A 19,028-nucleotide genomic window follows, 5' to 3' on the forward strand; every position below is an offset into this window, starting at 1 on the left:
AGGCGCAGGGAAGCGGCCCTCTCGTTCACCGGGGTAAACTCCAACACATGGCGGCTAAGCTGGGGAGCTATGAGCAAGCCCACACCAGTCCGTCGCCTCTCACCGTGGGCAACTCCAGAGTAGTAGAGTCCAGCCTCTCTCGAGGAGTAAGGTTCCAGAGCCCAAGCTGTGCGTGGAGGTGAGCCCGACTATATCTAGCCGGTACCTCTCAACCTCCTGCACAAGCTCGGGCTCCTTCCCCACCAGCGAGGTGACATTCCATGTCCCCAGGGCTAGTCTCGGTGTCCAGAGATCGGGTCGTTGGGGTCCCTGCCTTCAACTGCTGCCCAATCCTCCTGCAGGTGGTGGGCCCACGGGAGGTGCAGACAACCCATTGTCCGATATTCATTATTAGCTACTGCCTGAAATCACAACATTCACACACCTGGCTTTCTAGCACATTTCAGTAAACTGACATGAAGCTGAGGTTGGGATTCACCTACAGACTCACCTGTTTGGAGGCGTACTTTCTGTTGTGTTGACAGGTGAGCAGGAGGGTGGGGTTTTGAGCACGACAGAGGAGGGGCGGAGACAGGAACCTGCTGAGCAGAACTGGGTCAGCATGGACAAGCCTCCTGGCTCCACGTATCATTGATGACATCACATTCATACCTGCAGTGTCCTGGACAGGTGAGACAGGAGTTTGTTACTTTAAGTCGGTGCTGTTAAAAATAAGGTCAGTCCACAGTCCCCATACACACATTTAATGCCTGTCAGTCCTGGATCAGCTTATTCGTCCATTGTTTTTCAAAAACAACGTTGTCACATCAACACGTTTCCTCATTATGAAACACCAGACCCTGATATTTTGCCCCTGAATGGCTCTGAATGGTCATACCTTTCTACAGCATCTGAAGTTAGCAAGAATCAAATGTGCACACATGAGATCTCTGGATATTCTTAACAACTATCAGGGTCTGGTGTTTAGTAGTGCAGAAACATGCCACATGTGTTGCACTGATGTTAATTGTTCCTGTACAACAGTGGAGCTCTGTGGCACAGATGAACAAGCTGCTCCAGGACTGACTGGCATTAATCATGAAGCATTGTTGGTCTTAGGCTGCGTCCAAAACCGCCTACTACCATACTGTATAGTAGGCGAAAAGCAGTAGGCGAGGCGAGTAGTATGTCCGGATTCGTAGTATTCCAAAAACAGTAGGCGAAAAGTACTTGGATGACCTACTGCTTCCGGTTGGATTTTGCAGCGTGCATACAATGGACACTTCACTATCCCATGATGCCCCGGGAGAGGAGTTATCCAACGAAGAAGACACACAGCCATTCCCCCATGGAATTTACTTGCTAAATACTAATAGATACTTACATTATGCAGTAAATTATTCATAAGCTGCCTATGAAGCCTTGCTCTGCGAGCAGCTGCCCTTTGCCTCCTTTGTACTGTTACTTGCTGAAACAACTTGTTTTAACGGTCAGTAAGTAGGTACTTCATCTCTTTCAGGACGTATTGTCACAGTATGCGGTTTCGGACACAGCCTTAGTCTGAGTGTGGGGGCTCTTAAAAATACTGCTAATATAGAAAACGACCAGCCTCATCCTTTAAAATCTGCTTCTGTCAACACCGGGGGACTCACTCACAGGTACACATGGTCTAAAACATACGATTTTGAAAAAGCACCAGTGTTTACTGCAAGAGGAAGCGGGAAATCTGGAATGAACAGGCAGCAACTTACAGTGCTTTAAAACACCTTGGGTGACCTCTTTTGATATTAACTATAATGCCTTAGTTTTAAACAACGTTTGGCTTTTATCTACTGGCCTGTGGAACAAGGAGACTAGGAGAGGTGCTTAGTAGATAACGACGACTTCAGCTGCGCAAACTCCTCATTCTGATAAATATGACAAATATATCCGGTAACAGACACCGTTTACAAGTTTAATGAAGCCGTACAGGTTCCTGTCACAGGCGAAACGCTATGAAGAAACTGAACCACATCTGAAATAGTCTGGTGAATTCTATCAACGCCGAATCTGTCAATAACATTAGACCCAAACATTGATTAAAAAGCGCGGTAGCTGGTTCACGCACTGCTACCGCACAGACCTAAAACAACCTTTTTCAGTAAAGTTTGGTGTGCCGCAGTAACCACGACAGAGCTGTCCGAGTTAGACAGAACAGGCGGTTCCTCTTCTTTTAGAAGTGTAACGTTAAAACTGAAGGAAGACAGGAACCTGGTTTTCGGTGAACTCTGATCCTGGCCCACTTTGTTACCTGACACAAGTGTGATTGTTCTATCAGGTCATCCTGAAGTAAAGCGCTCATCTGTGTTAGTTTCACCGTGAAATAAGCCTCTGACTGGGCGCCGCCATGACAGTCAGGATCGGTGGGAGCCGCCGCCCCCTGCTGGTCCGGAGAGGAACAACGTCTTTGGTTTGTGAAGGTATTCGTAACCTGCGTTTTCAGGTGCGACACGTGCTGCTGTTTGAATTACTTAACGAGTTCATCATCGTCTTTGCATGAAAATAATCGCCTCAGTTCTTCCTGCATTCAATCCCGAGGTGGTAATTATTTAACCTACAGCTTTGAGGCACTTTACCACTTCATGTTATGTTGTTTTTATTTTCTACTTCACCACATGTCCCATTGGAATACAGAAAAGTTAAAATGTTTACTGCACTGCAACCTTAATTAATTTGGGCATTATGACGTTACAAATATATCTTATTAAAAAATAAAATATTAAGCATTGTTATAAAGTAAACTGCCTAGGGATAGGGCAGCTGCATTAAAATGCTACTCAGTGCATTGATATACATTTTATTTTATTTTACGTTTTTTGTGTATAGAGTGAAGATTCTCAGTCCCTGTGGATCCAGCTGTGCTACAGGTGACATCTGGACCTGCCTGAGGTTCCTGTAGTTGTTAATAATGATCACAATTTAAATTTGGGTCCAGTCCCGTTGCCACCTGTAGCACCACTGGATATTTAGTACCTCTCCAGATACCAACAACAAGTTACACTATAAAAACACACCAAAAGTAAACGATAAAAAGCATGATATTGGTCCAGTAGTGAATGAACAAGCCACTCAGAGGAGTCACTGTGTACACCAGTGTTTTTACTTTGATTCTGCTGATGACAACTGATGTCGTCACACTCTCAGCAACAGAATATTTTCCTGTACAACGGTAAACGTTTGTTTTAGACGAGACTCTCCAGAACACACATCACCCTGAACTCCACATGACACAGAGATTAGAAGAGCTCATGTGCATCCACAGGAAACTGAATCTGCCAGACATTTAGTGCCCTCTGTTTACATTTCAGCTAAACATTTACATTTCATTTACATTTACATTTCAGACTACACATTTTACTGCAAAACAGTGTTGTAGTTGTAGCACTGTACCAACATTAGCTTGTGCTGTTGTTTAAACGACTCTTAATGAACCTGTAATTAAGTTAGTTCAACAGGATCAAGTTCTTCTAAGGAGAAAAGCTTCTGCTCTGAAAGGAATAAACCGTATCTCGTAAGAAGAAGAAAATAAGTCGTGAAAAATCTCTTTATAATCTAAACACGGATCTCCATAAAACAGCAATGTTTTTATTATAACAAGAAGCTTTTCTTTAATAAGTACGTTCACTTTTGTCATGCTGCTCCTACAACAGAGAAAATGCCATCATGTGGACAGAACGGAAATAAAAGTCGTCCCCATAGATTTATATCCGCATCTGGTGTCTATATCCATGAGTCGTCCTCACTGTCATTTCTGATCAATCAATATTTGATTCCATTAAACATCTGCTTTCTACCTTAAATACTGTTTAACTATGATTTAGTTTCTACTGTTTTCTGAGGTAGAATTCTTTTAAACAAGTTTTTTCAAATTATTTTGTTTTCACGCTTTCTAATAAGTGGGATCGAACACAGATCCATCTTTCTGTTACTTCATTTTAGTGCAGTGAAGTACAACTGCATCATCATCATCATCATCATCATCATCATCACAGAACAAACAACAAGGGCAGTTTTCTTCCTCCCTATCTGTGACGGCCCTAAACAATCACGTCATAGCACCACGATTATCAAGAAACTTGAGTGTTTGGTCAGAGTTGGTGAAAAAGGCACTGACAAAGAGACACTGCTACCACTGAAGAACGCCACTTTCTCACGTCCACGAATTTAACAACACAGGAACCTCAAATATAAACAATTTTTCACATTAAAAGCATCCAAATGTTCAAGAAAATCTGTCACAATAAAAGACCCTCTGACTGTTCAGCACACGGCTGCAGGTTCAGATGCTCACGCCGTTTGTTTGACATCCTGTCCTGTGTGATGTCAGGCCGTGGGTCCAAAATGCCAGGACAGCGCAGCATCACAGGAGAAGAAGAAGAGAGTGGTGGAGGACTCAGGTGGACTCCAGAGGTTTGTGGAGACCTCACTGACACTTCCACACAAACAAACTGAAGGGGAGACAACAAACAAAGGCACAAGAGTTAATGTGGAGATGAAGTGAGTCAGCTGACGTCCAAACAAAAAGGAAAAAACTCTCTGGAGACTTCACTGGGCTCCACCTGGTCACCACCTGTCTGGGTGCTTTTGTGTCATCGTGCTGAATATGGAAAAATTGTTTGAGCTAAATTTAAAGTGAGAATATTTTATTGTAGAATACAAGTGTGTGTGTGAAAACGTTTTGTTTTGATTCTTTGATTTTAAATGTGTGCTTTTCTGTAACTGTGTGTGCATGCAGGGCCATGAATAATAAATAAGTCAATACTTTATTTATATAGCACTTTAAAAACATCCAGTTGACCAAAGTACTTTACATACAGAATAAAATCACTAAAGAATAAATAACTAAAATAAAATAGATTCAGTGCAAAAATAAAACAATAACTCAGACACACAGATAATAAATTAGATTAAAAGGAAGGCATCAGGCCCTACTGTGCATTAAAAGCCAAATAAATAAGTTTAAAGCAACGATTTAAAAGTACTGAGGTCAGTAGCTGACCTAACATTAAAAGGTAGACTATTCCACAGTTTAGGGGCTGCAACAGTAAAAGCACGGTCACCCCAGTGTTTATATCTGGTCCTTGGAACCTCTAAAAGAAACTGGCTTGAAGACCTGAGGGACCTGGTAGGTTTGTGCCAGTGCACTAATTCAGTGAAGTAAGATGGAGCCAAACCATTAAGAGCCTTAAAACCAAAACTAGACTCAAACAGCTCTTATGATGGTCCTTATGTCTATAGGTCCTCCTCTGTTCTCAGTGCTGTGACGCCACACTGATGGACCACCTCCTCTAATACCTCACCTGCAGTCACTGCCACCGGCGCTGATGACGTATTTATCGTCACAGGAGAAGCGAATGTTGGTCACGTGAGCAGAGTGACCGAAGTAACGCTTGTGTTTTGCCTGCAAAAAGATCAGATGATCAGGTGTAAAGAGGCTTTTTCAAATGCCCAGTGACAGAGATATCACATTATCTGTTTGAGGCTCAGCTCAACAAGTTTCAGAAGACACCGAGGATTTATTGCAAGTTCACTCACAAACTTTTCAGAGCAGGGGAAATCAAAGAGCTTGATGAGGCCAAAGTCATCCCCGGTCACCAGGCTGAAGCCGGCATGAGAAACACACGCACAGTTGACGTCGGCCTTCTCAGCGTTACGAGGCCAAACACCGAGAACCTCGTCGCCCAGGATGCTAGAAACACACAGTAAAATGATCTGGCCGGTCCGTCTGCCTTCCTCTATGTTTCTGCAGCTCCACAGTATGTTCCTGAGACTCTCTGTTTGGTTCCCTCTGCACTAGGCTTTGTTTTTTCCCTCTCAGTGATGCAGAAAGGTTCGTTACTGAGCACAAAAACAGCATTTTATATCATCCTTTTATTCACTCCTCTGTTCTTCACTGTATGAGCTGCTGAATATTTCCTGTAAATGGGAAAAGGATTTCTATCATGGATATGATGAAGCTCACTGGCAAGGAGCTACAGATTTGCTTAAATCTACATGTAACAGACTGAGGGAGATGCAACATCCAACTCCTGTTATTTTACTTATTGTGCTTTTCTGTCTAATAGGGGAACATACTTCCACTGCTTTTGGGAATGCAAACGTTTCCAGAGAGGATATTTAATATCAAATTCAAGAGAGACCCTGAACCTTTCCTATTTGGCCTGCCTTCCAGGGAGCTGCTTCTTCCCTTAACTCATTATCAACTTATTGTCAAAATCTATACAGTTACTTCCTGTAGCTTTTACGGTCTGTTAAGAAGCGATTACAATCTGGACAGTCCCTTGAATAAAGCGAATAGTTTTTGCTAGTTTATCTACAGTTATAAGATATAGCTGGTAAATAGTGTGTGCACCTCCAATACCGCTCACCGTGCGTGTGCACAGGAACTCCTAAAATCTTTATATGTTCCTGACATACAGTACTCCCCCTATACCATTTAGCATGTTCCCCAAGCTTACATACACTTAGCACTGTTAAGCAGTCTCACCTGGTCCAGGTAGCCCAGGTGATCCTCTCAATGATGGACTGCTCTGTCACAATCCTCCCTAAGGGAATGTCATGTACCTGGCGAGTGTAGGTGCTGGTGGACACCTGGAATAGAAATGGAGGAAGTTTTATTTTTAACGAATTCACTGACGTGTGATGCTCAACAGTAGAAAAGCTGCTACACCTGTAACATTGCACAGAGTCTTCAGTAAAAGGCCAGAGGTCACAGCACCAAAACCACTGACAGCAATCAAACCTGCATCTGCTATCAAACTTAGTTCATATGTCAACATTCACTAAGAGAGTGGCTGTAGGTTTTTTGTCTTTTTGACCTGGATGTGTTTGCTGTCAGCAGAGAAGTCGATCTGGATGACGAAGCCCGGAATGTCCTTACAATAACCGATCCTGTTGAGGGACGGCCCCAGAGCAAGGTCATAGAAATCCACAGCACTTTCAACTGAGCCCACTGCCAAGAACCGGTTGTCTGGACTGAACCTGAACCAGAAAGACATTTTGTTGACTGAAGAACAACACAGGTGTAGATGTAGGATGATGTCCTTGTATCAAGAGGAACCTGTCTGCAGACAAAGATGGCAAACTCTGACCAAGATTGAGCACTGTCAACTTTGGAAGGAGGATGTCGACATTTTCCCGGAGTTGGGCTACCCTAACCTAAACCTGCAAAGGTGCCCACTTCTGGAAGGTCGGCGGTCCACCATCTTGTCTGCAGCTATGTTCTCATGCTTGTGTCAGTTAAAGGCTGAAGTTGTACCATATGTCCTGTCTGTTGAAAGCTGACGTCTTACCTTATGTCCTTGATCGCAGTGCTGCGGTCTCTCTTCTTTCCCCAGACTGTGAGGGAGTTGACCTGCAGGATAATGAACTCTCCGTTCTCCATGCCGATGGAAATCATCTCTCCGTTGGGACTATAAGAGGTGCACTTGGCAGGAAGACCCAAAGTCACTTTGTTCAGGAGTTTCTAACACAAGACAACAGAACATGTGCGTAGATGATTAACATGTTGTACCACATCAACACTAGATCTACAACAAGGAAAGGAAACATGGCTTAGAGCTAATCCCCTTCAGGGTCATGTGTGTGGCAATGCTGAGTTTCCCTCGACAGTCTGCAAACCTGCACCTTGTCAGCCAGGTCCCATATTCGGATGGTCCCGTCGTCACTGGCGGAGATGAAGACATCTTTGAAAGGGTGTGTTGCCAAACCCCAGATCCCTCCCTGAGTGTGTCCGTTGATCACAGTGTTGGAGGCAGCGTTTTTTTCTCCAACCTCTATGATCTCACCATCTTTGGTTCCCACCAGGATTTTACCCTGGATCAACAGAGATGAAACAGATGTGTCAGAAAGTCAGAGGTTAACGTTCCATCTCCGGAAATCAGAACAGTAGATCATTTCACAAGAAGCACGGAATTTGGTTTCAGCTCGTCAAAATGGTGTGTCCATCTTCAAACTGTGCAGAAATATTAAATGCATTCACAAAAACCTGGCAAAACCAAAATGAGTAGCAGTGTGTGTTTCATTAACTGCTGAAGCCAACTTTCTGAAAAGGCTCATCACGGTGACACTGTCAAATCAGTGCTGGTTACTACTTAGTAACTGATGGCCAACTGCCATAATGTGCTACTTATGGTCCACTCCACCCAGCCCTTTTATGTATAGAATGCTGGACATCAACTTCCAACACATGGAAGCACATTTGTTGTCCTTGTTGACAAAAAAACTGATGATGTGCAGCAGCTGTTACCAAATAATAGGTACAGGAAACACAGGGATGGTGACGCAGTGCGATGAGAATGTGACAAAGGTCTGAGGCTGGACCTGAACCACGATGTAACAGATACATGGTAAATTTGGAAATCTGATCTGCTCGTACCTTCCCCCTGCAGACAGATCGAACGTTCTCCATGGGCTGACCAGTCTCCAGCTGAAACGCTCTGCAGCGCTTCATCTCCTGGTCCCAGAGCTTCACAGCCCCACCCTCTTTAGTCCTGTCAAACACACATCACAATTTGGACTTTTGTTTCTGTCTTATGTATCATTTCCCATTCGTTTATTGTCAAAAAATTCATCCAGGAAAGCAAAGTCCTATACAGGATCTGGCTTTGAACCTGACCCTTTACCCTTCACCTGACAGATGTTGAACATGTGGTCCAGCTCACTCCTTGGGTGTGCCAAAGATCCCAGGGGGTTGTCCCCAAAACTGGCATCTGCCCTGGCAAATGTCCATCCACAGTTACCAGGACAGATGTGCCGAGAGGCCCAATGAAGCATGTGCAGTTTTAACTACTCACGGTCGTTCCTTCCCCCCAGTGACAATAAGTCCATCCCTCAGGGTGGTGTACATGGTGAAGACTGGACCGCTGTGCGCCTTCGCCACCACCCGAACCAGGAAGTGCTCCCTCCATACGTACACATCTCCGTTTATAGCACCAGTGAACGTCAGGTTGTTCTGGATGAAACAAACACCAAATTACAACAAATCCACAGGTGAATCAGGGGAAGAGCTTTAAAGTGAGTGCTTATCTTACAGCACCAAAGGCGACAGACAGCATGGTCTGCATGCGCCCGTCCTCCACCGAGCCGATCACACCTTTCTTGTACATGAGCGAACCTCCAACCAGAGTCCAGAACTTGATGTGTTTGATTCCAACCGACACAAACTGGGTGTCAGAGTCCGGTCTGAACTCCACCACAAAGATCCGCTCAGTGTGGCCGCCTTTACTGGTCACCTTGGTGCCTGTAGGGGTCAGAGGTCAACCTGGATACCCCTCTAAAGGTATTCATAGTAATGTTTGCTTTGCTTTTCTTTGTCTGTATATACTGTATCTGATAAACACCACAAAGGTTCTACGGGAACACGAACCTTTGTTTATGGTGTGAACTGGAAACTCTCTGAACTATTAAGAACCCTTTGGAAAAATGTTTTTGTCTACGTCCCCTAAAGAACACACTTTCTTGCTGCTGAGACAAAAGTTATTTAGACTTATGCAGTTTGAAAATGATGTTTTCTTGTCTAAACCTTTATTCTCTCCCTGGGTTTTACTATGCTTATCTTCCCCAGGTACTTTAAACCCACTCCTTGTCTGCTGGCATCTACTAAATCTGTAAGGTACTAAAACAGAACTACTGCTCCAGACTCCTTGGTAATGTTGTCTTTTAGATGTTAGAGTCACTACATAGGTTACATTTTTAAAATAATCAACATATTTGAGAGTGTGAGAAATCTTTGGTACCTTCCTGCCACCTCCACACTGTTATGGTGTGTTCAGGTTCCACTCCTACAGATAGCAGCAGCTTTCCTGTAGCGCTGAAGTTAACGTAGCAGACGCCTTTCGCATGGGGACAGCGGAGGATGGACAGCGTCTGCTTGGTCATGGCGTCCCACACATGGATGGATGGAGTGAGGCCTGTGAGAAGAGACCAGATGCCTAGAAATCAAACACCAAGGCATTGAGTAGTCCAGAACCTAAGGACCCAAGGGACTGTGGACCCGAGGACCTGAGGTACGCTGCCAGTCAAAAGGCTTAGAACATTTTCCACTGTGTAAAATGTAAATAAAAACTGAATACAATGATCTGTAAATAATTTAAAACCTACAGTAGTCATCAATCCATTGTCTATACCGCTAATCCTGCAGAGGGCTGCGGGGGGGTGGGGGTGGGGGGACTGGAGCCAGTCCCATACTGCCAACCTACAGTATATTTAGCTGAAAACAGTACAAAACAACACGTCGAATGTTGAAACAGAGGAATGTTTTTGTGTTTTGAAAAAAGAAAAAAATCAGCTGCTTTTAAATTTGATGCCAGCAACATGTTTCAGAACAGTTAGGATGGGCATGTTTGCCACAGTGCTGCATTAACAACACTAAGTGTTTGGGAACTGGAGAGTCCATTTAGTTCTGAAAGAGAAATGTTTTCCTATTTCTGCTTGATACAGGATTTCAACTGCTCCACAGTTCAGGGCTGCTTGTGTCACATTTCTCACTTAGTAGGTGACAGATCTGGACTGCAGGCAGGACGGTTTAACACCAGGGGTCAAAATCCAAGGGACCAAAATATTAAGTACCCAGGACTCAAGGATATCAGATATCACTGAGACCTAATGCCCTAGGTTTTCTCAGTGTATCTTGCCGATATTAAGGGCTGGATGTCGTTAAGTCGTTTAAAGTTAAATGATGCTAAAACTGAGGTTATAGTGTTTGGCCAGAATACATCTGGCGACCCTCTTCCTGTAGACTTCTTGGGGCAGTATGTGCGACTGGTGGTCACTGATTTGGGTGTTAAAATAGACTCCGACTTGAAAATGGAGAGCCAGATAAATGCGGTCGTAAAATCTGTTTTTTTCTATTTAAGGCATTAGGGTTCGTTTTAAGATTCTTTTATTTGTTTATAAGTCCTTAAATGGGCTGGCACCATCTTATCTTATGGAACTTTTACATCCGTATAACACGTCGCGGTGCCTCAGATCAGCTGATCAGCTTCTTCTGGAGGCACCAAGAGCCTTCGCTGTGGTGGGTCCAAACCTGTGGAATGCTTTGCCTCTTTATATTAGGCAGGCCCCCTCGTTGTCTATTTTTAAGTCTTACTTGAAGACCTACCTGTATTCATTGGCGTTTGACCAGGAATGAGACTCTGTCTGTAGTGTTGGTGTTTATTTTATTGTTTATAGCTTTTTATGTGATGATTTTAGATTTGTATGGTATGTTAAGTGCTTTGGTCAGCTGTGCTGTGGTAAAGTGCTATATAAATAAAGTTGAGTTGAGTTGAGTAAACCAGTGGGTAAATCATGCCCACATTATGTCATGTGAACACGTAGTCCTATGCAAGCCACTGTCCTGTTAATCACAGAAATAAATAACCCCCAGGAAAGCTTCAGTCTTCCTTTGAACACTGCCATGAGAAACTACCGTGTTAGGCATGGAAATAAATACTTCTGAGCGAAGTTTCAATCTTCCTCTGTAGGAAGGAACAAAATCAACTTTTAATGACTTCTATAGTCTCAAAATTATACACCTGATCAAATCCCTGAACTGGCTCTGGGGTTTGAGTCATTGGAAGGTCCAGTGACTGTAGGTGGGGCTGGGTACATTTTAAAGGGGCTGATGTAGGGCATTCAGTTTGTGTATGAGCAGTATTTAATGGTCTGATGGTGTACAGGGCAGGAAAACCATACTAATAGTTGAAGGTATGTTTCATTAGTTGAAGGTATGTTTCCTTGCCCAAGAGTGTTGGGGTTTTCTGTTTATTGAAATTAGTTGTGGCTCATTGAGCGGGCTGGTTCCAACCTGTTGACTTTTGTGTTTTAAACATTTATTCCCAGTGAGATATCTTGTCCTATTACTGATTTTAAATGTGTGTGGGTGGGTTTTCTTGAGGTGCAACATCCTAGGTCACACCAGGAACCAAGGAACTTAGGGATGAAGAAACTGAAGTGTTGATCAGCTGATGTTCTTTGCATCCTTGCAACTGTCACAACAGAGATTTAAGGAACCAAAGAACCTAAGATCCACAGAGTCATGGCACAAAGGAACAGAGGCTGCCAAAACTGTGGAACAAATATGCTTTGAAGAACCAAGGTATTGAGCAAACAAGGGCCTCAGGAACCTAAGAAATCAAGGACTTAAGGTCTTAAAGGGCCCCAGAGGAAACTTGTTAGGGAATAGAACTACTGCACTCAAGCTGAAATGGAAACAAAGGAACCAAGGAGGGGAGACGCTGATTTCCAAGGTGAACAAGATAGGATTCAGGGGTTGAAGGGCGAGACAGGCATTAGGGGACTGAACCAGCCAAGGTCCCAGCACAAAAACACATTCAGCAAACCTCAGCAGAATCATTTTGCAAAAGTAATTTCATTGTTTGTGTGTTGTGTTACTTGAATGCCTCAGTTTTAGGTAAATAAATAAAACCTAGCGAGTATGTTACACACACACACACACACACACACACACACACACACACACACACACACTTTATTTGAGGCACACGGTACAGAACCGAGGCAGCCATCTGCGGCGCCAACTCAACCGATGGCTTTAACTATCGGGGGCAACTTTTGGGTTCAGTGTCTTGCCCAAGGACACTTCGAGACATGGACTGCAGGCACTGAGATTCGAACCTCCGACCGGGAGACGACCGCTCTACCCACTGAACCACAGTCACCCCTATTAACAAGAGCAAGCTAGCACAGTAGAAGACAAACACAGTTTTGAAGGATGCAAAATATTGTCTGCTTCTCATTATCAACAAAATCCCCAAAAATATCCCGACCTAATTTTTTGTCAGAATCACACATGCTACATGCTTCATGCTTCATCTGACGTCTGTGCAATTTCAGTAGTTTGATCTGGGTTAAGTCTAGTTGTCAGAAAATAAATCACATCCAAACCACCTGTCATATTGTTGGGAGGACATAAAATTATTAAAACCAAACTATGGGAAACAAAAGACTAAAAAGGGACACCACAGCAATAACATCCTAAACAGACTGGTTTCATTCCCCTCAGTCAAGCTACAAACAGGATCAGAGCTGAAACCGGATTCTGGAGCTGATACTCACCGGACACTTCAGCCTCTACACATCAAGAGCAAAGGACACCAAAAGGTTAAGCAGCATGTTCTTCATGTGAATGTGTGAATGGACAGCAGAGGTGGGAAATAATGAAGTACAAATACTATGTTACTGTACTGAAGTAGCTTTTTCAGGGGTCTTTTTCAGCCCCTCAACACACTCAGAGATCCACCACTACATGTGTCTGTTAAGAGCCTCCTACATTTTACAGTCTAACAATTTTTTGTAGTATTTGAAGACTTCCTTGACAGCGCTTTCCACATTAGACGTTATCAGGCACATGTGCTTTCATTTCAGCAGAAGCTTGATATGAGCTCAGACATCTTCTCCAGCCTCCTGCTCTGTGACTCACCGATCTGTCCCGTAGCGATGACGTTTTGGTATTTTGGATGCTGATTGATGGTCAGACAAAGGATGTCGTCAGTGTGTTCCAGGTAGAAACTCTGAGTTCCTGTCAGGACAGGAAGTGAGACGTCACAAATGGCAACAACAACATTTAAAATGAGCAGCTCAGACTATAAGAGCATCACCGACTGGCAGACAGGTTCTGGATGATCACGGCAGCAGCGGTGTGGAAGATGATGTGGGCGCCATCATTGAGGTAATGCAGGTTGTTGCGACAGTCGAAGCCTCTGTACCCGAAGACGTGCTCCAGCACCAGCTCCTGAAAACCGAACAATCAGCTGTTTGAAGTAAAATCATGTGACAGTGGACGATACCAACGACACGCCTGCTGATGGTGGAGACTTGTACCGACCTCCACCACCTCCTTTTTCTTGGTCACATTGTTTTTCAGCAATTTGTCTGGCAGAGGTGCGGCTCGACTCACAGGAGGCCTGGACAGGAGGTCAAACAGGGACAAATATCAAAATTAGGACAATACTTGTAAATGACTGTGTCGTGGGAAATGTTACCTGGGGAAAACAGAAAGGTGTGACATAAATTGTGTCCTAGGATGATCAGAGTCATCCACTCCACTTTAATGATTTAGATATCAGTATTATTTATTGTATCTACATACGTATTCAGTTACGTATCTGACTCATCTAATCCACCTAGTTTTGAGGATCCAGTCAGTGTCATTATGAGACTGTGTTACCTGTCCTCCACAGGAAGCTCTTTGTGCTGCAGGTGAGGTTTGGTTCCTGACATGTTCCTGATGCTGGCAGAGTAGACCTTGGTGACATAGTCCACCACCTTCTCCCGGGCCACATCACTGTCATACCCTGAAACCACAACAACAGTATGATATACAACAGTTTCCTTCTGGTCCACCTTCAGGCCACTCTGTCAGCTACCTGTGAGGGTTCTGGAAGAGGTTTATGTCCAGAGCCGCAGACTTCCTGTATCTCTTCTTACCTTATCCACCACCCTTCTCCAGAAAAGTCTGGATCCAAGACAGGGCACTCTGCTCCACGCTTCAGCAAACACTACCTTCACTGTCCTCGGACTCCTGGATCTGTCCAGACCTTTCTAGTGCTCGTCCTTCTAGATCTGTCTGCTCCTTATCTTCCTGGAGCTGGCTGGTCCTGAACTAGTCCTCTGATCTTTGAAACTAGTACTCACACACCTGCAGCAAGTTTTAAGAATTGTGCATCTAGTCCCCCCAGAGCCCTTGAGTCAGTCTCCCCACCTCTGTGGTCAGTCCTCAAAAGTCTATAGCTAGCTCCCAGACTGCCGCATCAAGAACCTCAACAACCAGACGTCAAGGTGTCTGCAGTTAGCCCCTTTAGGTCGGTAAATAGTTCCTACAGTCTCTGAATGTTGTTGTTTGGACTGTTACCTCCGTCCTCCTCAGTGTCATAGTCTGACTCCTCGCTGTCAACAGCTTTACTCTCTTTGTGGCCTGGTGGCTCTCTGGTCCAGATCATCAGCGCCGTGTCGGCTCCACCCACCGATAGCAGCACAGAGTCGTCACTAGACCAGCGCACATTGGTCACATTGGTGCTGTGACCCACATACTTCTTAAACTTGGCAAACTGGCCCTGAGGTCAGATTGTTTAGTTGAGAAAGTCAGAAAGAGAAAAAACATGAACCGATAAGAGACAAGATTTGGGTAAAATTCCCCTTGAAATTGGGGTTTGTACAAATTTTGGTCAGTAAATATCCATGACTTTCTTTCCTGAGCAGTAAACATTGACTGAGTTAGTCTCACCCTGGACGGGAAGCTGAACAGTTTGAGGAAGCCAAAGTCATCTCCGGTGGCGAGCAGCTTGTGATCTTTTGTGAGTGAGGTGGCATTAACGAAGCCGAGTGTCGGCCATACTCCCTCACAGGTTGGACCCAGGACAGACGTCCAGCTCGCCCAGTCCAGCTTCTCAAACTGGAAACACAGAAACAAATATGTATATCTACAGAAATAGAAAAACACCAAATCCTAGAATTTAAAAATTAAAACCAACCTCGGCCACACTTATGTTCTGTCTGCGTCCTCGCGGAGCCTCAAAGAACAGCTGCTCTTTAGCTCCTGTGTTCACCTGTAGCAGTTTACCTGCAGAGAAAGACATCAGGACAAACACTGTGGAAACTGGACTTTGTGCACTCTGCAGTGACCATGACACGTTGGAAATCTAAACTGTCACATTAAACCTGGAGAGACTGATATAATGCTAGGGTGAGATGTCTTGTCCTACTGTAGTTAACAGTTAGTGTGATAGCGCAGCATCAGTACTGGTGAGTGTGTTCACCTCTGGAGTCCCAGTCAATGTGAGTGATGTAGCTGCCAGCTCCTTTACAGATCCCGACTCTTTTACTGGTCAGGACGTTATAAATGTCCACAAAGGAATCATGGGATGCCACAGCCAGGTACTTCCCTGTGTCTGAAACACATAGAACTGTGACTCATCATTGACCGACCAATCAAGTTCACCCTGTGTGGTAAGTTCAGGTACCTTGGGAGAAGCGAATGTCAGAAATGAGCTCCCTGCGGTGGTGGAAGGTCACCATGTCCTCCAGAGTGTCGGCATTCACCACCAGGAAGCTGCCGTCATTCAGGCCGACTGCCAGAGCTTTACCATCCGGAGAGAAGGCACAGCACCGCCCACCTGACAGATAACATAGGTAACACGCAAACTGGTGGAAGCAGAATACTTTAACACGCTGAAGTTTTGTCTCCTCTGTCTCACCTTTCTTGAGTTTACGTACGGCGACCATGCGGTGATTGATTGACAGCTCCCAGATCCTCAGAGTTTTGTCGTCGCTGACAGTGGCACAGACAGGAAGTAAAGGGTGAGCGGCCAAACCCCAAACCTCCCCCTCCATGTGACCCTGAAGACACCACACACACACACACACACACACACAACAGGAATGATTTATTACAGAGCTTAAGATGAGCTCAGAACTCAGCTGCAGAGACGTGAATCTGACCAACAGTCATTAAAAAACTGTGTTTAGTGTGTTTAGGATGCTCTGACATCAGAGTTTGAAGGATCTGGTTGCTGCACAGAAGTCTCAGATGATCAGTAGGTGGTCTCAGCTACATTATTCAGAATTTACAGCACATAATGTACATACATGTCAATTAAAGGACGCAACCAGTGATTTAGCACATTTGTCTTATTCTCCACCAAACCCTGTCCAGAGACCAGTGGTGTCCTCACTGTAACGTGTGCGAGTCCAGACCCTGGAGCTTATTCCTCCGTAGACCTCCACTGTTGTCCACCAGCTAGTAAACCCCCACCATCAGTGCAGCGGTGTGGCTCAGGAAACAAGGGAGGCCGTCTGTTTCCAACAAACAGCTCCAGCATGTTGTGCAGAAGCTAGTGGAGCAGTGCGGCCAGAGATTGACAACTTTCTTGCTTCAGAGACCCCAAAGAGTGACAGGCATTCTTAACTTTTAGGTAGGTAGGTACTTTATTGATCCCTCAATGGGGAAATTTCAGTGTTTTGGACCTTTTTGTGGATTTGTGGAACATTTGAAAATCACCGGCTTTATTCTTTAATTTTTTTTTAAAAGTCAATTATTTTCATACAGGACTGAGTCTGACCTGGACCAGCAGCGTCATGGGTCCACTCTTGTCAATCTCGAGGATTTCTCCATTCTTTGTTCCCAGCAGTATGTGACCGTGACCCAGTGTGATCGCTCTGATGGACGGGTTGTCCTCCAGAAGCAGACCTGATCAATAAACACAGCATAAATAATCACAGAACAGAAGCAAATATATAACTTGTCTAAAAACTGAAAGAAATGCTGTGAAACCTTTTGATGACGGCGACAGAGCCGCCCTCTTGATGGCGTAAGTCTTCAAACATCTCTCAAACATGTCATCCCAGAGCTCCACGATGCCATCCTTCCCTCCTGTCACAAAACCCTGGACGATGAACACAACATGGGGAACAGAAATACAAGAAAACATCACTGCTCATCGCCGATATACTCCGATCAGCGCGTTTATGCTCAGTGAATGCGACTCTGAAGGAATGTTTTTCCTCACATCTCAAATTACATTCCCATACGTGACTTTTAACAATTTCTTTTAATATTTTTACATTACTGTTGTGACATCCCAACTGTCCTGTAGAAATGTGACATAAACATCTATGATATTACTTTTTTACTACAATTTTTGAAATAAAATGATTATGTGCAAGTCATTCTTATTGTATGAATGACGAATGGCTCAATGGACGAATGAAAGAACGACCGAATGAGGAGTGGATGAGTGGACGGACCTTGTCCAGGGAGCACATGGCAAACACGGGGCCGTCGTGGGCTTTCACAGTCTTGATAAGCGTTGTGTCCTTCCAGATGTAAACGTCGCCATTTGTGGCGCCAGAAAAAACCAGGTCCTCCGATTGGCCGTAAGACACTGACATCATCGTCTCCTGCTTCCCCAGGTTCCCGAAAATGCCCCGCTTAAAGGTCAGACCGCCACCTGCAGGATGAGGCAGAATGTTTGAAAAGACTGAAAGCAGGGGGAAACGCTTCCAAAAGTATTCAGCTTTCAGCAACACCACACCTGACAGCAAGCTGCGTTTCAGGTGTGTGTCAGGTGAAGACAGAGCATACCTGAATGCTGCCAGAACTTGATGTGCTTCATGCCCACAGTCACCAGTTTGTCCATCCTGAAGGGATTACTCTTCACCACAAAGATTTTATCTTTATGACCCCTGCAGGACCAAGAACGGCTTTCAGTCAAACGTTTGAGATCGATACTCAGGATGAGTTTTAGACTGTATGATGCAGTTCTTCTGTGACTGAATGAACTGTACACGTTATACCAAGTCTGTCTGACCGGTGCCTTCATCACATACCCACAGTGATTTTTACTGAGATTTTAAAGACCAACAAAGCCACAAAATAACCTAAAGAAATTCTGTCAGTCAACAGGCCCAAAACATCCGATACAAAGTTTACTCCAAACATCAGGCAGATGTGTACATTTAGCAGACGTGGGTAAACGTGAACACGGTGATCAGAAAACAACATCTGTGAGCTTGACGAGTCTGTAACAAAGGCGGACAGGTTGTTGTCCGGTGTGTGTGTGCATATTAGTCAGGTGATATTCAGGTGTGTGCACCTGGCCTTGGCCAGTTTCTCTCCTTTCTTCCAGTCCCAGATGACGATGGAGTGAAATTCATCGATTCCCACCGAGACCAAACTCTTCCCGTCAGCTGAGACACAGAGAGAGATGAGATACAGACACAGAAAGACAAGATGCAAAGACACAGAAAGAGGTGGAGATACAAAGGCACAGAGCCGACAGACAGCGAGACAGATACAAACGGTGATTCAGTGTTTAAAAAAGGGAATTAGGGTTTACTGAAGAAGGCGCGATTTACAGGTGATGACTCAGGGAAAAGAAATGGTGGTGTAGTGATAAAGTACATACAGTGGGTACGGAAAGTATTCAGACCCTTTGCTGAGTATTTAGTAGAAGCACCCTTTGGAGCTAATACAGCCATGAGTCTTTTTGGGAATGATGCAACAAGTTTTT

The 19,028-nt window shown here is 44.5% G+C and overlaps 2 protein-coding genes across 8 annotated transcripts in view; both read right to left on the reverse strand.

The window, feature by feature from the left end:
- Nucleotides 1–4,372, reverse strand: part of mtif2 (mitochondrial translational initiation factor 2) — an 18,777-nt gene extending 14,405 nt beyond the window's left edge. Inside the window, exons 1-2 of one of the 5 annotated variants that reach the window (XM_020620274.1) lie at nucleotides 4,310–4,372; nucleotides 491–661 (exon numbers count right to left, since the gene is read on the reverse strand). In XM_020620274.1, coding sequence (XP_020475930.1) covers nucleotides 491–649 — 159 coding nt within the window. In that variant the 5' untranslated portion in view covers nucleotides 650–661; nucleotides 4,310–4,372. The other 4 variants (XM_020620276.1, XM_020620275.1, XM_020620273.1 and 1 more) reach the window with 4 other exon arrangements.
- The window catches only part of LOC109971793 (echinoderm microtubule-associated protein-like 6), a 29,589-nt gene continuing 14,409 nt past the window's right edge, over nucleotides 3,849–19,028 (reverse strand). For 2 of the 3 annotated variants that reach the window (XM_020620270.1, XM_020620269.1), the window contains exons 16-41: nucleotides 18,612–18,705; nucleotides 18,101–18,201; nucleotides 17,764–17,966; nucleotides 17,291–17,402; nucleotides 17,079–17,206; nucleotides 16,215–16,356; nucleotides 15,981–16,133; nucleotides 15,777–15,908; nucleotides 15,492–15,580; nucleotides 15,245–15,412; nucleotides 14,873–15,074; nucleotides 14,189–14,315; nucleotides 13,847–13,925; nucleotides 13,624–13,753; nucleotides 13,442–13,540; nucleotides 9,756–9,929; nucleotides 9,051–9,259; nucleotides 8,814–8,971; nucleotides 8,396–8,510; nucleotides 7,645–7,833; nucleotides 7,311–7,483; nucleotides 6,837–6,999; nucleotides 6,506–6,609; nucleotides 5,554–5,707; nucleotides 5,319–5,419; nucleotides 3,849–4,466 (exon numbers count right to left, since the gene is read on the reverse strand). In XM_020620270.1, coding sequence (XP_020475926.1) covers nucleotides 4,442–4,466; nucleotides 5,319–5,419; nucleotides 5,554–5,707; nucleotides 6,506–6,609; nucleotides 6,837–6,999; nucleotides 7,311–7,483; nucleotides 7,645–7,833; nucleotides 8,396–8,510; nucleotides 8,814–8,971; nucleotides 9,051–9,259; nucleotides 9,756–9,929; nucleotides 13,442–13,540; nucleotides 13,624–13,753; nucleotides 13,847–13,925; nucleotides 14,189–14,315; nucleotides 14,873–15,074; nucleotides 15,245–15,412; nucleotides 15,492–15,580; nucleotides 15,777–15,908; nucleotides 15,981–16,133; nucleotides 16,215–16,356; nucleotides 17,079–17,206; nucleotides 17,291–17,402; nucleotides 17,764–17,966; nucleotides 18,101–18,201; nucleotides 18,612–18,705 — 3,524 coding nt within the window. In that variant the 3' untranslated portion in view covers nucleotides 3,849–4,441. Of the gene's footprint in view, nucleotides 4,467–5,318; nucleotides 5,420–5,553; nucleotides 5,708–5,731; nucleotides 5,935–6,505; nucleotides 6,610–6,836; nucleotides 7,000–7,310; nucleotides 7,484–7,644; nucleotides 7,834–8,395; nucleotides 8,511–8,813; nucleotides 8,972–9,050; nucleotides 9,260–9,755; nucleotides 9,930–13,441; nucleotides 13,541–13,623; nucleotides 13,754–13,846; nucleotides 13,926–14,188; nucleotides 14,316–14,872; nucleotides 15,075–15,244; nucleotides 15,413–15,491; nucleotides 15,581–15,776; nucleotides 15,909–15,980; nucleotides 16,134–16,214; nucleotides 16,357–17,078; nucleotides 17,207–17,290; nucleotides 17,403–17,763; nucleotides 17,967–18,100; nucleotides 18,202–18,611; nucleotides 18,706–19,028 lie in introns of those variants that run through there. The other variant, XM_020620271.1, reaches the window with a different exon arrangement.

This window comes from Monopterus albus, unplaced genomic scaffold (genome assembly GCF_001952655.1).
Source record: "Monopterus albus unplaced genomic scaffold, M_albus_1.0 scaffold235.1, whole genome shotgun sequence".
Taxonomy (NCBI): Eukaryota; Metazoa; Chordata; class Actinopteri; order Synbranchiformes; family Synbranchidae; genus Monopterus; species Monopterus albus.